This window comes from Hippocampus bargibanti, linkage group LG02 (assembly GCF_051943395.1).
Source record: "Hippocampus bargibanti isolate YZ-2025 linkage group LG02, ASM5194339v1, whole genome shotgun sequence".
NCBI classification, from domain to species: domain Eukaryota; kingdom Metazoa; phylum Chordata; class Actinopteri; order Syngnathiformes; family Syngnathidae; genus Hippocampus; species Hippocampus bargibanti.
Genome location: NC_142735.1, coordinates 28,406,932 through 28,426,097, shown reverse-complemented (window position 1 = coordinate 28,426,097; position 19,166 = coordinate 28,406,932). Strand labels below are relative to the sequence as shown.

The 19,166-nt window shown below is 41.8% G+C and overlaps 3 protein-coding genes and 1 long non-coding RNA gene across 4 annotated transcripts; 3 read left to right on the top strand and 1 right to left on the bottom strand.

Annotated features, from left to right (window-relative positions):
• The first annotated feature begins 215 nt into the window (after positions 1-215).
• On the top strand, positions 216-2,585 carry cth1 (cysteine three histidine 1). Its single transcript, XM_089018278.1, has 2 exons — positions 216-346; positions 1,564-2,585. Exons 1-2 carry the CDS (start codon positions 338-340, stop codon positions 2,380-2,382), a joined length of 828 nt encoding a protein of 275 aa, XP_088874404.1. The 5' UTR covers positions 216-337; the 3' UTR covers positions 2,383-2,585.
• On the bottom strand, positions 1,066-1,756 carry LOC148902314 (uncharacterized). Its single transcript, XR_016118010.1, has 2 exons — positions 1,618-1,756; positions 1,066-1,297 (listed from the first exon to the last, which is right to left on the bottom strand). It is a non-coding gene; the product is annotated as an uncharacterized LOC148902314 (long non-coding RNA).
• A 2,104-nt stretch (positions 2,586-4,689) lies between the features above and the next one.
• On the top strand, positions 4,690-13,640 carry taf6l (TAF6-like RNA polymerase II, p300/CBP-associated factor (PCAF)-associated factor). The gene is made up of 12 exons (XM_088990745.1): positions 4,690-4,820; positions 7,211-7,387; positions 7,498-7,584; positions 7,658-7,808; positions 7,885-7,935; positions 8,000-8,094; positions 8,164-8,238; positions 8,313-8,533; positions 9,044-9,176; positions 9,518-9,646; positions 10,737-11,224; positions 12,490-13,640. Exons 2-12 carry the CDS (start codon positions 7,241-7,243, stop codon positions 12,827-12,829), a joined length of 1,917 nt encoding a protein of 638 aa, XP_088846871.1. The 5' UTR covers positions 4,690-4,820; positions 7,211-7,240; the 3' UTR covers positions 12,830-13,640.
• A 1,711-nt stretch (positions 13,641-15,351) lies between these two features.
• fis1 (fission, mitochondrial 1) lies at positions 15,352-18,269 on the top strand. The gene is made up of 5 exons (XM_088990746.1): positions 15,352-15,489; positions 15,975-16,107; positions 16,184-16,260; positions 16,359-16,464; positions 17,885-18,269. Exons 1-5 carry the CDS (start codon positions 15,445-15,447, stop codon positions 17,986-17,988), a joined length of 465 nt encoding a protein of 154 aa, XP_088846872.1. The 5' UTR covers positions 15,352-15,444; the 3' UTR covers positions 17,989-18,269.
• The last annotated feature ends 897 nt before the right edge of the window (positions 18,270-19,166 follow it).

Here is a 19,166-nt window from a genome sequence, read left to right as displayed (position 1 = left end):
AAATGAAAAAAAAGTGATTTGTGTAGTATGTAGGAGTTATTGGTAAAAACATTAAAATAGAAATAAAAATCGAATCAACAATTAAAAACAACGCATTTGGTTGGTCCACCACCACGTGACCGCTCGCGCACACCAGATCCCAATTCGTACAATGGCGGGACTTCCGCTTTTGTTTTCAAAAACGACCGCACTTAACTTTTCCCCCTCTTCAGTCCGCGTCAATCCACACCATGTAAACTATCCCATTTTGTCCTTTTGTTTTATTTTTTTTTATTCAGGCGCCTCTGTTGAATTTCGAGGTCTCACCAGTCAACACTAACAGCGAATAGCCGCGGCGATGATTGAGGTAAATCAGATCCACCCCCCTCCCCTACACACACACACACATTCATTAACTTGAGATCGATGACACTGCAATATTTTAATAAATTGTATATGTGGATATTACTCAAACGCTCTCGTGAATTTATATTATTGAACCAATAAAGGGGTAATGAGGTCTCCCACTAAATCAAAAACGACGATCGGGCCTAACAAGAAATCAGTTGAGATGTTGAGGCTACACACTTGTTTTTCAATACAAATTAACGTTTGTCACAAGATCGTTGTTTGTAAAATATCATACAATAGGCTTCCATTTTTCTTTAAACTTAAAAAAAAGTTTAATATCAGTTTTTAAATAAGTCTTAAAATAGTTTTGCATTCTTTTGTTTTAATTGAATGATGTGCTCATCTTGTCCACCGGAGTGCACTATAAATCAGTCCTGCAAGATTTCAAAACTCACAATTTGTGTTCAAAGTTTTGTATCTACTGTTAGGTTAGAATATTACAGGCTAATGTTGGCATTAACAGTTAATTTCAGAATTGTCAATACGTATTATGAACGGAATTAAATATTTACCTTATTGTGCAACAATTCGTTGTGAGGGAGATCACCAAAGAAGCCGGTAAGTTACTCACAGATGATTTAGTCCTAATAATTTTATCTAATGCAGAATTCTGGGTCTCAGCTCTTTGCCACAGAAAATATTCGTGTGCCCTCAAAATCAGGTGAGACTGGCAGGTATAGACGGGGTCCCTTTTTAATAGGGTACTACATGCATATTCAAATTTGGCTCAAACAAAGAAATCAGCAGTTGATTGTTTCCCGCTCCTTCACTGGTCGGTGATGTCATCTTCCGCTTTGGCGGGGTAAGCGAATATCTCAAGTTGAGTTCCCATCAAACAGCGTTGGCTTTTGTTGTCGCATTCACCTCCTCCATACATCCTTGGCCATGTTGTATTCCTTTGCTTCCCCTGTGTGATAAGAACCAGGTGACCCCTTGAACCTCTAGCACCTGCAAAAACACAACTCCCAACGAACACTCTGTTCGCTCGTTCATTCATTGAAAACAAAGCACCATTTCTACTGAACAAATCACGACTTTAATGTTGATTCTGCAATGTTTAAAATGGCGAACTAAATGTACTTATTTCCTTCACTACGATATATAATGGCAGTTTTGTTTGGCCATCAATTGCATTTTGCATTTGGTTAGCATGAAACTAGTTTTCTGTCGCAGGCGAGCAGTGACTCGATCCTTCCAGTTTACCACGACGAGGAATTGGTCGCCAACCTGCTCTCCAGCGAAGAGACGAGCGGTGAGGACAGCGCCCTTTCCCTTGTCGATGCCCTCATCCCGGTGTTGGACCCCCCCTTTCCCCAACTCCCGTGGGTGTGCTCCACCCGCTACAAGACAGAGCTGTGCGTCCGCTACGCTTCCACGGGCTCTTGCCAGTATGCCGAGCGCTGCAGTTTTGCCCACGGCCTGCGTGACCTCCACGTACCTTTCCGCCACCCCAAATACAAGACGCAGTTGTGCCGCAGATACCACATGGCGGGCCACTGCTACTACGGCAGCCGCTGCCTCTTCGTCCACGGCGCCGCCGAGCAGCGGCCCGTGCCGCAGCGCCCCCGCCGCAGCGTGCCCTGCCGCACCTACAGCAACTTTGGGATTTGCCCCTATGGCACCCGCTGCAACTTCCTGCACGCGGAGGACGCCAGAAGCAACAAAAGCACGACGAAACTCCCGAAGGCGCGGAAGCCCCGGGAAGCCTTCTGCCACACCTTTAGCACTTTTGGCTTCTGCGTTTACGGCACGCGATGCCACTTCCGACACGTCGTCCCCTGCACAGTGAAAAGTTCTGAGCCCAGTCCGGGCAGCGCGGGCCCGGCGTCACCTGCTTTGGAGTCCTCCTCGCCGTGCTCCTCTCAGCAGACCCAGAACGCCTTCGCCTTCTCCGGGCAGCAACTCGGCGACCTGCTGCTACCTCTGGCTTTGCATCTGCAGCAGATGGAGAACAACAAGCACCGTGACATTTTCAAACAATATCAGTCTTGAACTCACAATGGAATTTTTTTATCATTTTTTTTAGCTGTGTATTTTTTTTATTTTTTTTAAACCTATATACGTTGCTTTCTCTCTTTTTTTTTTTATAAGCAAGGTCGGTCATGTGTTTTTCAACAAATAGTAATTGGACTGTCCGACTGAAACGCAACTGTAATATAAGTTTTAACTGTTGTACATACTGGGAGGAATGACAAACATGGTGTGAATAAAATTATTTTAACTCATTCACTGCCATCCCCAAATGTATTCCGGAAATTAATTTGTCTCTGGTAGAACACGCTGCACTAGTATCATTATTACCCTACATTCACTATCTAGCTTGCTATCTATTAGCTATCTGGCTGGCTAGCTGGTTATCTATTAGCTATCTAGCTGGCTTGCTAGCTAACTATCCCGTGACTGTAAGGTGTCCTTGAGAGTTTTGAAAGGCGCTTATCAATGAAATGTATTATTACTAGCTGGATAGCTCGCTATGTATTGGCTTTTTAGCTGGGTAGCTGGCTAGCTATCAGCAAAATAGCTCGCTTTCTGTCTATTTGAGTAACTTCCGGGTTGAGTGAACGCTGGCGCGTGTGGCTGCCACTGCTCACCCTGAGAGAAAAACTAATCCTGTGATTGTAAAGTGACCATGAGAGTTTTGAAAGGCACTTATAAATGAAATGAATTAATATAAAATATGACATGGAGTGTCATTCCCGAATTTGTTCGAGTATTGTTTTTTCTTGCAGGGGGTGCTGATAAAGCGCTGATCAGACCTATGGTAATGTTTTTACCTTCCACGAGGGGGAGGGCATTTGCCTTTTGTGCAGCCCCCCCCCCCTTGCACCTAATGTTACTCCAGACCCATATTACTATTACTTTTTTTATGAAAATATGAAATAAGAGTCTAAGGTTTCTTACGCTGCATTGAATGTTTAGTCCTATAAACCTCAATATTCTGTGGGTCATGGAATTTGAGTGAGAATGACAAAAACCCTGTCACTGGAGTGGACACATTTTTGCACATTGTCTGGCAGTGTATGAGTAAAAACTATTTTTTCAATGGATAGCTCCCCCCTGCCCTTAAAAGGCTTTAAAAATATTTTCTAAATACTGTATAGTTTTAGAGTATCAAATACAAATGTGGGTCTTGCACAGACTCTTGACTAGAATTTAGCAATGGTGTAGAATTCAGAGCAGAAAGAATCACATAATTTGCAAGAATTTGAAACAAAAATTAAAAAACGGAAAACTTAAAGGACAACTGACGCCTTGTTGTGTCCATAATTTGTAAAATCGCTTCAAGTGACTTCTACTGAGCGTATTTTACAAAGATTCCACCGCATGTAGCTATATTTTACTTCTTAAGACTTGCGTTGAATATTCCGGAAGTCTTGTTTTTGAGTTTGTGACGAGTCCTGACGTCACGTCACGGAAGGAACACCCCAGACCGAGAAAGGACATACTGTGCAGTCCTTTCATCACCTCAATGCATTTTGCGGTACTTTGTTTTGTCTGAAAACTTTGTGTTGATCCGTGTCGATGGTGAAATTAGAAGGAAAACATAACGCGATGGTGAATCGTTGTGTGTTACACCTAACAACTATTCGCTATCCCCTGACAATATGCCAAGGAGAAAAATCAGCCCCTTTCCACAGAGCTTTGTCGCCATCTTGTGGGTGCTACATTTCCCTCCAGATGCCTCAAAATGACACTAAATTAATTCTTTAATCGATTGCAAACATGTATGCTTTCCTCTTCGGAACTATTTGAATCATATTCATAACTGGATGAGTAACAAGAAAGCATTTTCTCCGAATCTGAAGCCATTGTTTTGATTCTCGAGCAAGGCAAGACGTCTTGGCGTGACGCCACGAACAAGGGGGCGGGACCTTCTGAAACTGGCCACTTCTGGGTTCAATTTGAAGTGGTTTTTGGACACTTTTAGTCATTTTTATTGGTGTTTTGCATTTGACTAAAAATATCAGCCTGCGTGTTTTGGGTATTTTAGATGCTATAAAACGTTTTTCTGATGTCAGCTAGGAAACAAAAAAGTGATTGTCCTTTAGGATGCCTAAATGAATGAATAGCTCTTTGTTTTTCTCAACATCGGTTTGTGTGAACTCGCACGGCCTGCAGTTTTGAGGTAACCACATGTTGTGCATTTTACTTTGAGATTGACACAAAACTCTTTCATTCGAATTTTATTTCCACGGGTGTTTTTTTATGGTTTAATCTGGAGGGAAAAAAACGAGTAGAAAAAGTGGAAGAACACAAGACTTCTGTCCCCAACTGTAGAATTGTTGTTTTATATTGAAGCCGAATTATATCTACTTCCTTCCTGTTCAAATGCGATCTTGACAATATGTCGGAGACTATTTTGTTCTCGCAACATTCAAGAAACCATTTCACGTGAAATATTCCGCCCTGATTTGCCTCGGAATTATCAAGTAAGTAGAGATTTGAAGTTGGGACTAATTTCCATTTTCTAAATGTGTGAAAACAGGCGGTTATCGTCTTGTGTTGTCGTTTGTTTTTAAGCTAGCTTTCGGGTATTAGCATAATACAGTCCGCCAAACTTCCTTGGCAAAATGCGACAATTCATTAAAAAAGGATCGTAACGTGAACGCGGTGGAGCAACTGCACGATTTTTAGTTTTAGTCATATCTGATGTGTTTTAGGGTTAATTCTGGGTGGGCTTCGTCACGTTTCCCCCTTTCACAGGTAAACTGTTGGCTTTTAAAATTTATAACCTGACGTGTGTTCATCTCGGGAAGCAGGAGTAAAAAATGATTTCAGTTTTAAAATCAGGCCCTTTAACTCATTGGAATATAAAGTCATTCATTTGGCCTGGCATAAAGAACACTCAAATCATGTACATTAAAGGACAACCGACGTCTCCGGACAAATTGTGTCCATAATTTGTAAAATGGCTTCAAATGATTTCTACTGAGCATATTTTACAAAGATTCCACCGCATATAGCTATATTTTCCGTTTTAAGACTCGCGCTGAATATTGAGGAAGTCTTGTTTTTGAGTTTGTGACGAGACCGTATGTGACGTCACTAAAGGACCGCCCCATGACCATAAAAAAGACGCATAGTAGCGGTCCTTCCATCACGTCAATGTCTTTTGCTGTACTTGTTTGGTCTGGGGACCTCGTGTTGCACCCAAAAGCCGCGAGAAGGCCAGAAGAGGGCGTCCAAGCGCCATATAAGGAATTTATCAGCCTGTGGAAACGGAGGTGGACACAGGAGGTCGCCATTTTGTGCCTCTTTTTCCCCCCAAATCTTGCCTCAAAATGGCACAAATAAATTCTTTAATCGATTGCAAACATGTATGATTTCCTCTTCAGAACTATTTGAATCATATTCATAACTGGATGTGGAACAAGAAAGCATATTCTCCGAATCTGAAGCCATTGTTTTGATTCACTAGCAATGCAAGACGTCTTGGCGTGACGTCACGAACTGGGGGCGGGACTTTCTGAAAATGCCCAATTCGCAGCTCAATTTTTTCCAGATTTTGGACACTTTCAGTGATTTTTATTGGTGTTTTGCATTCGACTAAAAATATCATACTGCGTGTTTTGGGTATTTTAGATGATATAAAACGGTTTTCTGATGTCAGTTTAAAAAACAAAAACGTGACGTCGGTTGTCCTTTAAATCTATTTAAAAAATCACATTGGTGTGAAGTAAATGTAAGTGGTTAGTCTCCACTGAGAAACTCAAATCTTCATATAGTGCAGAAGGATACGTGTTTAGTCAGTTTTGTTAGTGCAAATTCAGAAGAGAACTTTCAGATCATCTGACTGTCTTTTAATTAGAATTATCCTTCAACTATGTATAATGTTATCCACTGAAAAAAACAGAAATGGACCTCGTTCATGCCCACCCTCTGGAAAATATTATGTGTATATTTGTCTTATATACAGAATTACACAAAACATTAATTTGGATTTAAATACATAGTTTTTCCTTGCTAGTTTTGAACCCCCACCCTTTAATCACCTCGCTTAAAGGACAACCGACTCCTCCGGACAAGTTGTGTCCATAATTTGTAAAATGGCTTGAAATGACTTCTACTGAGCGCATTTGACTAAGATTCCACCGCATATAGCTATATTTTACGTTTTATGACTCGCGCTGAATATTCCGGGAGTCTTGTTTTTGAGTTTGTGACGAGTCCTGACGTCACGTCACGGAAGGAACACCCCTGACCGAGAAAGAACATACTGTCGCAGTCCTTTCATCACCTCAATACATTTTGCGGTACTCTGTTTGGTCTGAAAACTTCGTGTTGATCCGTGTTGATGGCGAAATTAGAAGGAAAACACATAAATAACGCGATGGTGAAGTATTTAATATTCGCTGACAAAAATGCCAAGGAGAAAAATCATCCCCTTTCCAGGGAGCTTTGTCGCCATCTTGTGGGTGCTACATTTCTCTCCTGATGCCTCAAAATGACACGAAATAAATTCTTTAATCAATTGCAAACATGTACGCTTTCCTCTTCAGAACTATTTGAATCATATTCATAACGATGAGTAACAAGAAAGCATTTTCTCTGAATCTGAAGCCATTGTTTTGATTCTCGAGCAAGGCAAGACGTCTTGGTGTGACACCACGAACAAGGGGGCGGGACCTTCTGAAACTGGCCACTTCCTGTTTCAAATTGAAGTATTTTTAGACACTTAAAGTCATTTTTATTGGTGTTTTGCATTTGACTAAAAATATCATCCTGCGTGTTTTGGGTATTTTAGACGCTATAAAACGTTTTTTTCTGATGTCAGCTAGGAAACAAAAAAGTGATGTCGGTTGTCCTTTAAATCACTCAGCTGCTGCATGTCAAGCAATAGGTGAAGCAAATGGCGGAGCGAGAGGAGCGACGCTTCGCCGAAGTGTCACGGGAGTCCATCAAGCTCATGGCAGAGAGCACCGGCGTGGAGCTCAATGACGACGTGGCTGCTCTCCTAGCTGAGGATGTCTGCTACCGACTGAGGGAAGCAACACAGGTGACAGTAGACTGTATACATGCGGGTATCTTGTGATGATAATAACAAGAATGATGATGAACATAATAAACATTGGATGCACAATGATGTTTTTTTTTTTAACATAACAGGGCAGCTCTCATTTCATGAGGCATGCCAAGAGAAGGAAGCTGACAGTGGAAGACTTCAACAGAGCTCTGCGCTGGAGCAATGTGGAGGTATGTATACGTTGTGTGTATGTACAATATATGCGTATCAGTCCCATTAACCCTCGAATGAACCTTTCACAAGGTAATTTGTGGTTACGGCTCGCAAGATGCGCTCCCTTTCCGCTCGGTGAAAGAAGGCGAGCTTTTCTTCACAGAGGAGCGTGAGGTCAACCTGGTCGAGTTGGCCTTGGCCACCAACATTCCTAAGGGCTGCGCCGAAACCATGGTTCGAGGTACATTGTTCCCCTATGATTGATTGATTCATTTTGGAAAACCTGTTTTAATGTCTCTTAATATTTACTTTTCCAGTCAGCGTTTCCTACCTGGACGGGAAAGGGAACGTGGAACCCCAAGGAACAGGTAAAGGCTCCTTGTGGATTGAAACGATGGCAGCTCACCGTGACTGACCGGCATCTTTTCAAAGTTCCCTCAGCCGTCCAATCGCTGTCAGAGGACTTGTTGAAGTACTACCAGCAGATCACGCGGGCCATCCTGGGAGACGACCCCCACCTTATGAAGGTGTGAAGCGTGACTTGCTCGAACTTGGTTGCAACCAGCAGCTCCAGCTCACCTCTGAACTTTTTCCAGGTGGCTCTGACGGACCTGCAGTCCAACTCCAAAATTGCTGCCTTGCTTCCATATTTTGTCTATGTCATCAGTGGGGTAAGCGTGCCCAAAAAAACATGCAAACCCTGCTTCTAGTTTAAACCAAGATGGTCTTTTTTGGGTCTTTGGAGGTGAAATCGGTGAGCCATGACCTGGAGCAGCTCAACAGGCTTCTGCACATGGTAAAGAGCCTGGTCCAGAATCGCTACCTGTACCTTGGCTCATACGTGCGCAGCCTGGTGTCCAGCGTCATGTATTGTATCCTGGAGCCTTTGGCAGCCTCCATCAACCCGTTGAACGACCATTGGACCCTGAGGGACTACGCCGCCCTGCTCCTCAGCCACATCCTCTGGTAGGTGAACACCCACAGAGGAGTTGTCGTTTTAAGCACCCCTACTTTGCTCTCAAAGGGTAATACCTGGAAAATAGGTTAGATTGAGTTGAGGAACTTCATCTTGACAAATAATACTGCCATACGATGACTTCCTGATGCCAAGGAACTATGTTGGAGTGATTTGAGGAGCTTCGTTTCGACAAAAGTTGAGCTTTTCTGCCATTTTTGTCCACTTGAAATGATGGAGTTCAGGAGAAAAGCTAAACTTTTGTCAAAATGACGCTTCTCAACTTACTTCAACATAGTTCGTTCATGCAAAAGTAGAGATTTGCTTCCACTTTTTCCTTTTGGCGATAGGAAACTATGTTTATGTGAGTTGAGGAGTTTTGTGAAGACTCTCAGAAGCACTTTTAAATTATCATGAGAATGAAGTTATACATATATGTTTCCCTCTAAACCTCCAGATTTAGGAGCACAGATTTTGTCTAACTGTTGTCAAAACCTGGCGTCACGGTTTCTTGGTTCCAGGACTCATGGAGATCTGGTTAGTGGGCTGTACCACCAAATTCTGCTGTCTCTTCAGAAGGTTCTGTCGGATCCCGTCCGACCGTTGTGCTCCCACTACGGCGCCGTCGTGGGCCTCCACGCGCTCGGATGGAAGGTAAATTAGACCCCGGGTTGCATTTTTAATGCAAGCATTAACAATACAGCATTTGTTTCATTCATTTAACTTTTTCTTGTGAGGCGGGAGGTGTTGTAAAATTGATTCAATAAAATATATTTATTCATTTATGTTGTTAAAGAATGATTTATTGTCAAGAGCAACATAAAAAATCTGTCCATTCATTTCTATCCCATATACCCCAGTCATTGCACTCATTTGTTCACCTTGTCTCTGAATGGGTAAAAATTGGATTTTAAAGAAATGTTTTTATTCTACAAAGTAATTGCTTCATTTACTCCCACTTGAATAAATAAACACCTGATTAACTTTTTCTGCAGGCGGTCGAACGAGTTCTTTTTCCGCATCTTCCTGCCTACTGGGCCAACCTGCAGGCTGTGCTGGACGACTATTCGGTTTCTAACGCTCAGGTCAAAGCAGATGGACACAAAGTCTACGGCGCCATCCTGGTTAGTCCGAAATAATTAACAATCAATTCGAAAATGGCATTTATTTAACACAGTTTTGTGTTGTGTTGTTATTATTTTTATTGTTGTTATTGTTTCTTTTTTTGTTTTTAACTTTAAGGACAACCAACACCACCGGACAAGTTGTGTCCATAATTTGTAAAATGTCTTCAAATGACTTCTACTGAGCGCATTTTACAAAGATTCCAGCGCATATAGCTATATTTTACGTTTTAAGACTCTCACTGAATATTCCGGAAGTCTTGTTTTTGAGTTGGTGACGATCCCCACGTGACGTCACGGAGGGAACGCCCGTGATCGAGAAAGCGACACACAATGCATTTTGGGTACTTTGTTTGGTCTGAAAACATCGTATTGATCCGTGTTGATGGTGAAATTAGATAGAAAACTACATAAATAATGCGATGGTGAATCGTGTGTCGCAGCCAATTGCACGCATAAAGATGTACGTTTACCCAAATTCCCAGCGGTCAAATCAGCCCATTTCCAACGGAGCTTGTGCGGCATCTTGTGCATTTTCTGGGCGCTACATTGGAGTCCAGATGGCTCGAATTGATACGGAAGGACTTCTTTAATCGATTACAAACATTTATGCTTCAGAACTATTGTAATCATATTCATAACTGCATGAGTAACAAGAAAGAATCTTCTCAGAATCTGAACTCCGTGAGCCCATTGTTTTGTTTCTTGAGCAAGGCATTGTGTGGCCAATCGTGACGTCATGTACAAGGGGGCGAGACTTTCTGAATATCCCCAGTTCTGAGCTCATTTTGTGGCAGTTTTGGGACACTTTAACTTATTGCATTTGACTAAAAATATCAGCCTGCGTGTTTTGGGTACTTTAGATGCTATAAAACGTTTTTCTGATGCCAGGAGACAAAAAATTGTGTCGTTTGTCCTTTAAAGATGGCGCTGCGAGAGTGGCTGCCTTTACAGCAGCTCCTATATTTTGTTTTTGCTGCTGTGAAATGTAAATTTCTCCACAAATAAAAGCTAATCTAATCTAATCTAATCGAATAAAGATGTTAAAGTCCAAAAGTGCCACATTTAATGTCACTGTGTTGTCCTGTAGGTGGCAGTAGAGCGCTTGCTGAAGATGAAGGCGCTCTCCCTGTCCCAGCCAGCCGCCGACTCAGGCCCCGGCGGCCATTCGGGGTCGGTGGCGGGCATTTTTGGGTATAGGGTGAGCTCTCCCGGTCTCAGCCCGCCGCCAGAACCTTTGTCCGAGGCCGCCCTGGGCATCGCAAGCCACCTTCAGACGGGCGGCGCCGGCTGCCCGTGGGAGGACTGGACGCCCGTCCCGCTTCCCGCCATGTACTGCGAGCTCTACTCCTTCTTTGGCGACAGCCTGGCCATGCGCTTCAGTACCGGGCCCGGGTTCGGCGGTGACCCGACTCAGCCCGGCGACGCCAGGAAAGACCCCCCGGGGCCGACCTCCAATCACGACACCGCTCGGAAGATGCCCCAGCTCACGGCCAACCTCAACATCAGTCCCAGGCAAGATGGAAGTCCTCGGACCGACCCGCCACCGCCGAGCCTGGCCGCCACTGGATCTGCAAGGTGCAACAAAAAATCCCCAAGAGTGAAGGCGTGGTCATATTTGCGTTTTTGGGGATAACTGGGAGGTCGCTCCATCGTCCTCAGGGAAATTAAGCACGAACCCGCTAGAAAAGAAAGGTGAATTAAAAAAAAATAAAATGAAAGCAACGCAAATCAAAATTTATCACAAAAATGTTTTGTTCAAAAATATGCAATTCAATTCAAAGCTTAATTACAAGAAATATTTACACACATTTGATTAGAAATTTCAATTGTCTGTCTCTTAACTCATTCACTGCCATTTTCACGGGAATTGAAAATATGACGTAGAGTGCCATTCCAGAATTAGGTCGTGTTTTGTTTTTTTATTGCTTGGGTGGCGATAAATTGTTGGCCAGACCTCCAACCAATGTTTTTCCCTTCCGCAAGAGGGCAGCATTTCCATTTTTTCCAGCTTCAGCTGTTGGTAAAGCGCTATATAAACCAATATGTATGTATTGCATTGCATTTTGGACAGCCGCCCTCATTTCAAGCTCATATAACTACAGACCCAAATAATTTAGGAATGAACTTTTTTTTTCCTGATAAAAGAACAGAGTAAGGTTTCTTACGCTGCATTCAATGTTTATGTTGTCCTAAAAGTCAATAACAACAAACCTGGCTCTGGTGTGGACACATTTTTGCACGTCTGGCAGTGAATGAGTTAAAAGAAGTGAATTATGTCCAAAATGTCACATTCGATTTTTTTTTTTTTCAATAGCTCCCATCTTTCTGAATAAAATTAGGAAATCCCCAAAATGCAAATGACAACAATTTTTAATATTACGTTTACCAAATTTTATACTTGATCATCTTAAGATGTGTTTATATTTTCATCAAAAAAAATGAACAATTAAATCGTGTCCACTTTTTTTACATTTAGAATTATGTATTCATCAAAGCATTCCATATTGTGAATCAAATTCTTAAATGTAAAAAAAAAACTGTTTTTCTTTACATTTGTGTTTTAATTTTGTAAATGATATTACAGTTGTTAAAATGTTTTTTTTTTGTCATGTAAAATGTTAAAAGCCATTTTTAGATGTTAAAAAACGTTTGGCTTAATTATATCAATTTTAATGTGATCAGGTATCACACTTGATCAGAATCAGAATCATCTTTATTGCCAAGTATGTAGAACACACAAGGAATTTGTTTAAATAGTTTCAAACAAAAGCTTGGTTTATTTTATTTTTTGGTTGTTGTTTTTGGTGGGGGCTTAATATTCTTTCTCATCCTTCTAATAGGGTCGTGGCGAGGTCCTCCTCTTCCTCCGTCCAGCGGTCGCGGTCGTCCACGTCGCGCCAGAGCCAGCGGCAGGCGGGTCCGTCTCGCGACGTTTTCCCCAAAGCTCGCTTCACGTCGCCACAGGCAGGGGCCCTCGTCTTCTCCTTCCTCATCGGCGGCAGGCAAATGGGCCGCAGTTGCCGGGGCCGCCGCCCCTTCCAGACCACTTTTGCCCTCACGCCAGCCCCGGCCGCTGTCCCCCCTCGCGCCTACGCCCATAAACTGCCCGTTATCGGTCGGGTGGGGAAACCCGTTCGCCGTTGGGCGCCCTCCCACTATTCCCTTCATCTTCCCCTTTAAAGGACAACCGACACCATTTTTTTGTTTCCTAACTGACATCAGAAAAACGCTTTATAGCATCTGAAATACCCAAAACACGCAGGCTGATATTTTTTGTCAAATGCAAAACACCAATAAAAATAACTTAGTGTCCCAAAACTACTTCAAAATGACCTCGGAGATGCCGAGTTTCAGAAGGTCCCGCCCCTTGTTCGTGACGTCACGCCAAGACGTCTTGCCTTGCTCCAGAATCAAAACAATGGCTTCAGATTTGGAGAAGATACTTTCTTGTTACACATGCAGTTATGAATATGATTCAAATAGTTCTGAAGAGCAAAGCATAAATGTTTGCAATCGATTAAAGAAGTCCTTCCGTGTCATTTTGAGGCATCTGGACTGAAAAGTAGCGTCCCAGAAAATGCACAAGATGGCGCCCAAGCTCCGTTGGAAATGGGCTGATTTGTCTGCTGGGAATTTGTGTCAGCGAATATCAAATAGTAGTCTTGGTGCAACACACAACGATTCACCATCGCGTTATTTGTGTGTTTTCCTTTTAATTTCGCCATCAACACGGATCAACACAAAGTTTTCAGACCAAACAAAGTACCCAAAATGCATTGTGTGTCGCTTTCTCGGTCTGGGGCGTTCTCTGACCGAGTCACTTGCTTTCCCAAAGCAGCTCCATTCGTTTTCTTCTATTTGTTTTTTGCAATCTTAATTGTGTCCTTCTTGAGAGAATAGTACATGTTCAATAACACAGATTTTACATACAGTAATTCAAACATAAACGATGTGAGTTTGTGGATGTTTCTAAGATATTTATTGTCATTCCTATTTGGCCTCAGAGTGCAGTTCTTGCTCCGGCCTTCCTTTTTGGAGTTGACATGTTCTCCCTGTACCCGCGTGGCTTTTCTGTGGATACTCCAATTTCCTCTCACATTCCAAAAACATGCAAGGCACACTCTAAATTGTCGCGAGGCGTTCGTGTGAGTGCGATGATTGGTCCTGGGTGACCAGTTCAAGATGTATCGAGGGATAATCACTGGTACACCCGTAACCCTCACAAGGGTTAGATTGGATTGGATTTGCCTTTATTAGTCTCGCAGTGGTTTTTTTCAAAGTTGTGAAAGGAAGGAAGATGAAAGGAGTTAAAAAACATCTGTGTCAGCTCGCAGTCGTACAGGAGTGTTCCATCGATGAAAACAAAATACCGGAGCTGCTGGAAAGGCAAAAATACCGAAGCTGCTGGAAAGGCAGCCACTCTTGTGGCACGATCTTGAAATCAAAATAACAAAAAAACCTAAATAACAATGTTTTTCTACTTTCATTCCTTTCATCTTCCTTACATAACTTTGCTGCTGTGAAATGTAAATTTCTCAACTGCGAGACTAATAAAGGAAAATCCAATCCAATATGCTTTGCTTTCAACATTAAGCTTGTAGAAGACGTGCACATTCCACCATGACGTCCCTGATCCACTGCTGAAAAGAGGGTACAGCAAATGCTGAAGAATGAATGACTCTCTCTCTTTGTTTTTGTGTTGTCATATTATTTGTTATTAGTTTTTTGGTTCTTTTGACTTCAAGATGGCGCCCCGAGAGTTGCTGCTTTTCCAGCAGCTCCTGTATTTTGTTTTTCTACTTTCATTCCTTTCATAACTTTGCTGCGGTGAAATGTAAATTTCTCCACTGCAAGACAAATGAAGGTACATCCAATCCAATAATATGACAAGAAAGACACAGAGAGTCACTCATTCTTAATCACTTTCTGTACATTCTGTTACATGAAGCCGTTTTAGATGAAAGAGGAGAGGATCAAGGCGTCATTTTCACCAGTGGATCACGGACGTCATGGTGAAATGTGCACGTCTCCGACGAGCTAAATGTTGAAAGCAAACACGAAGCTGTAGCATCCATTGACGAAAAGATGATGGTGTAGCCGTTGAGGAAGGTGCACACACGACTGAATGCTTAGACGTGTTTATTTCAACGGCTAACAAGTGGATCTCACTTGAACATATAAAAATACAATAAGATATTATCAACCTAAACACGTCCCGCTGTGCACCTGCTCGGTGCGATGCCTGGTCCTAGTGCCCGCCACCAGGTTGGATTTAATTTATAGACATAATCTGTTTTTGGTCTGATAAAATACAAAAGAATACCCCAAAAATGCATTTATATATATTTTTTTTATTTTCAATTTCTATTTGTTGATATCAAATGCAATTGTATTTCAATATTATTACACTAGACTAGATAGACTTAATAATAGATGTATTTATTTTGTTCAAATTTAACTCTATTTCTAAGAATTGTTTTATATGCCGTTGTTTTGCTAAAGTATACAGTACAAATGTACGCCATCATTTTTCTGTTTTTTATATTTTGCCGTTTCGCATTCGCTTTGATCTCACCGGAAACGTGACAAAGTGATGGGCGTGGTCAAATGTTCCATACAAGCGAACATTGAAGCCGTTGGACCGACATATTTAATTATTCAAGAAATATTAAAATAAATTCGACAATCCTGTAAAAATTAATATTTTTATTTTTTCCTTTGGTTTTCCCATCCTCTGTGACGTCATGATGACGTTTTAAAAGAGAGGCGTATGTTTGCGTCCCACTTCCGCAAACATGGAGGCCGTGTTGAGCGACGTTGTGGCTCCCGAAGACCTTCTAGTGAGTTTCCCTTTTTGTTTTTTAAACACTTTGTCCCACCATGTCGTCGTTTGAAAGCTCGCAATACAATCTGTAGACGTGCCTGGAAGCCCATTTCAACCCAGTCGTGTGTGAATACTTTAAATTCACGGCAAAGCATTTGTCGCGTCATATAAGTAGCTAATGCTAATGTTCCTTTGAAAACTTTGACTGGCATGTTAACGCAATGCCTTTGGAGGACATTTTCACCCGAAGAACTTTATAATTACCTCGATATACATATATGTTTCAAATCGAGTGTCCTCATTTTGCAACACAATCTTTTAAAATGAATGTCTTGGAGATTATTGGATTGCCCTAAAATGACTAAAAATACAAATTACTGCTTTCCTGACTGCATATTTTTTGCTGGCCCATTGTGAGGCAACTGGGGATAGCGTTTTGGTCGTGTGTAAATTAAGCCTGAAACTAGTGTGTCACTCATTCATTTTGTCTTTTATTTTCAGAAATTTGAGAAGAAATACAACAATGAGCTGGCGAAAGGAGCAGTTTCCAAAGAGACAAAATTTGAATATGCCTGGTGTTTGATCAGGAGCAAATACACAGATGACATCAAGAAAGGAATTGCCTTGTTGGAGGGTAAGTGTTGCCAAACACATGTCCTGTGTCGTTTCTGTCGCCTTCTATTCACATTACGTGCATTGTTTTGCTGAAGAACTTGTCCAGAAAGCCTCAAAGGATGACACACGCGACTTCTTCTTCTACCTCGCCGTGGCCAACTACAGACTGAAGGTGAAAACCTCCACTACAACGTCAATGTTCTATTGGACCATGTAAATGCTCAAATAAAGGGAAAAAAAGTCATGGACATTGTGCATCTCTGCGTGTAGGAATACGAAGAAGCCCTGAAATACATCCGCATCCTACTGCAGAATGAGCCCGGCAACAAACAAGCCCTGGAGTTGCAGGCGCTCATCGACAAGGCTTTGAAAAAAGGTGACATTTACATTTTTAAGAGGATTGAGTGTGGTTTTAGGTGAGCAAGAAAGATAGGAACTATGTTCTAACACACAGGTGTCAAAGTCAGAGCCCGGGGGCCAAATCTGGCCCGCAACCGCAAATCAAACATGTCAAGTGCCGTGATGCTTTCTGAAATTGTCCCATGGAAACCACAATAACAGTCATTATTCTTGACTTTAGATTAGAAAACTACTTATTCATCAATTTGTTGTGCACGGTATATATATAATATGTGAAGGGGTTTAAACATTCTAATGGCTTCCCCAAATTCTTAACTGCCCTCGAGAAGAAACTGTAATAATAATACATTTCATTTATAAGTGCCTTTCAAAACTCTCAACGTCACATTACAGTCACAGGATAAAGATTTTCTGTGGGTGAGCAGCGGCAGCCACACGCGCCAGCGTTCACTCAACCCGGAATAACTCTTAGAAAGCTAGCTAACTAGCATTGAACAATACTAAGACGCTTGCTCACAATGAGACGTGACACGAGGAACTGACGTCTAGTCCCTTCCGGAAACCTGTTCAAAAGCCGAAACAGCACTTCCCATTGTAATCGATGTAAAAAATGTTAATCTGTTCCAAGCCTTGATAACAAGTTTTTAAAGCAATTTTTAACTATTTCACAGAACTTTAGAACGTACTCCATTGCAGAAACCTGTTTGAAAACTAATTTGGTTGAAAACCAAAACATTTCCCATTTTAATCAATGTCTGCTTTTTTATTGATATTGAACAATACTAAGACGCCTGCTCACAATGAGACGTGATACGAGGAACTGATGTCTCGTCCCTTCCAGACACCTGTTCAAAAACCGAAACAGCACTTCCCATTATAATCAATGTAAAAAATGTTAATCCGTTCCAAGCGTAATGACAATGTGGCCCTCTATAAAAAATGACTTTGACACCCTTGTTCTCAGAAGACAGAGTATGAAAGTTACTGCGTGTGAGTGAGCATAAAGGTGAATTTTAATGGCTGTGAGTGAGATTGTGACACTGGAAGACAGTATGAGTTGGTGACTGAGTGGGAATGTTTGCGATTTTACATCTGGTGTTCGCTTGACAGTTAGGGTGTGTGAGTTTGAGCAGCTGACGGCGTCTGAATTTTAGGTTGTGTCTGAGTGAGTGTGTGTATGTGAGTTTGAGTAGCATTTGTGTAAGTGCTATACGTGAAGGAAAATGGGGGATTTCTTTGTTTATGTATTATGTCAATTGTTTATTTTTTATTTAGTCGGTCGATTGTTTATTTGTGTATCTATTGTATTGTTTATTTTATTTGTTTATTCGATCAATTGTTGATTTATTTATTTTTATTTTGTGTGTTTGGGGGTAATGTTGGTGTAAACATAAGTCTGTGCACAGCCGCTCGCTGACCCCATCCTGTTTTCCTAGATGGCTTGGTCGGCATGGCGATTGTAGGGGGAATCGGTCTCGGCGTGGCCGGTTTAGCCGGCCTCATCGGCCTCGCTGTAGCCAAGCGAGGGCCCAAGTTTTAAGCGCAACCTTTTGTTGCTCGCCCCCCCAACCCCCTTTTTTAAAATGCTGGACTGCCACTGATTTATGTATTTTCATTTCTATTGATCAACATTGACCATTGATCGGCAACTGCCGCCTGTGTACATAACAAAGCAAACGTCAAACAAACCACGCCTTTTATTTATCACCCCAATTTATTTTACTGCTAATCCACTGAAAAGGGAATGTTCTGTCAAATGTCCTGACTTTAACAAGCTTGTTTTCCCCATATCGTCAATAAAGAGTGGAAAAAAAGGAAAAATGTTGACTTGAGTCACCTGTTCTCATCAAACAATTCCGTCCTTATCGGTAGAGTCGCACGTCGTTCCCACCGAGGACATTGCGATCGTAATGTGCTGCTGTTGACAGCAACGGAAAAAAACATGTCCAAATGAAAAATACAACCAACTTGGCCTACTTGGCTGACCTTGTAATCGTTTTGACTCCAAGATGAAATCAAAGTTGTCAACCTCGTTTTACAACGCGTTTTGTGTGTGTGGTTATCAGCCTTGTGGTGTGTTACTCATTAACTCCGCTGACAGCGACACAGAAACTCCCAACGGACAAACGAATAATTTGCCATCGTAAAAATATTTTGTGTGTGTCTCGTAAATCACACTTGTGAAAATTGATGTGATAAACTTCACAGGGGGGGAAACATATCTGCTGTATTTGACAAGGATTATTTTCCAGGTGATTTAAAGGACAACCGACGCCTCTGGACAAATTGTGTCCATAATTTGTAAAATCACTTCAAATGACTTCTACTGAGCGCATTCCACCGCATATAGCGATATTTTACGTTTTAAGACTCGCGCTGAATATTCAGTGAGTCTTGTTTTTGAGTTGGTGACGATTCCGTACGTGACGTCACTAAAGGAACGCCCCTGACCGAGAAAGGGACAATGCATTTTGGGTACTTTGTTTGGTCTGAAAACTTCATGTTGATCTGTGTTGATGGCAAAACTAGAAGGAAAAACACATTAATAATGCAATGGTGAATTTTCTGGGACGCTACATTTTTGTCCAGATGCCTCAAAATGACACGGAAGGACTTCTTTAATCGATTGAAAACATTTATGCTTTCCTCTTCAGAACTATTTGAATCCTATTCATAACTGGATGAGTAACAAGAATGCATCTCCGAATCTGAAGCCAT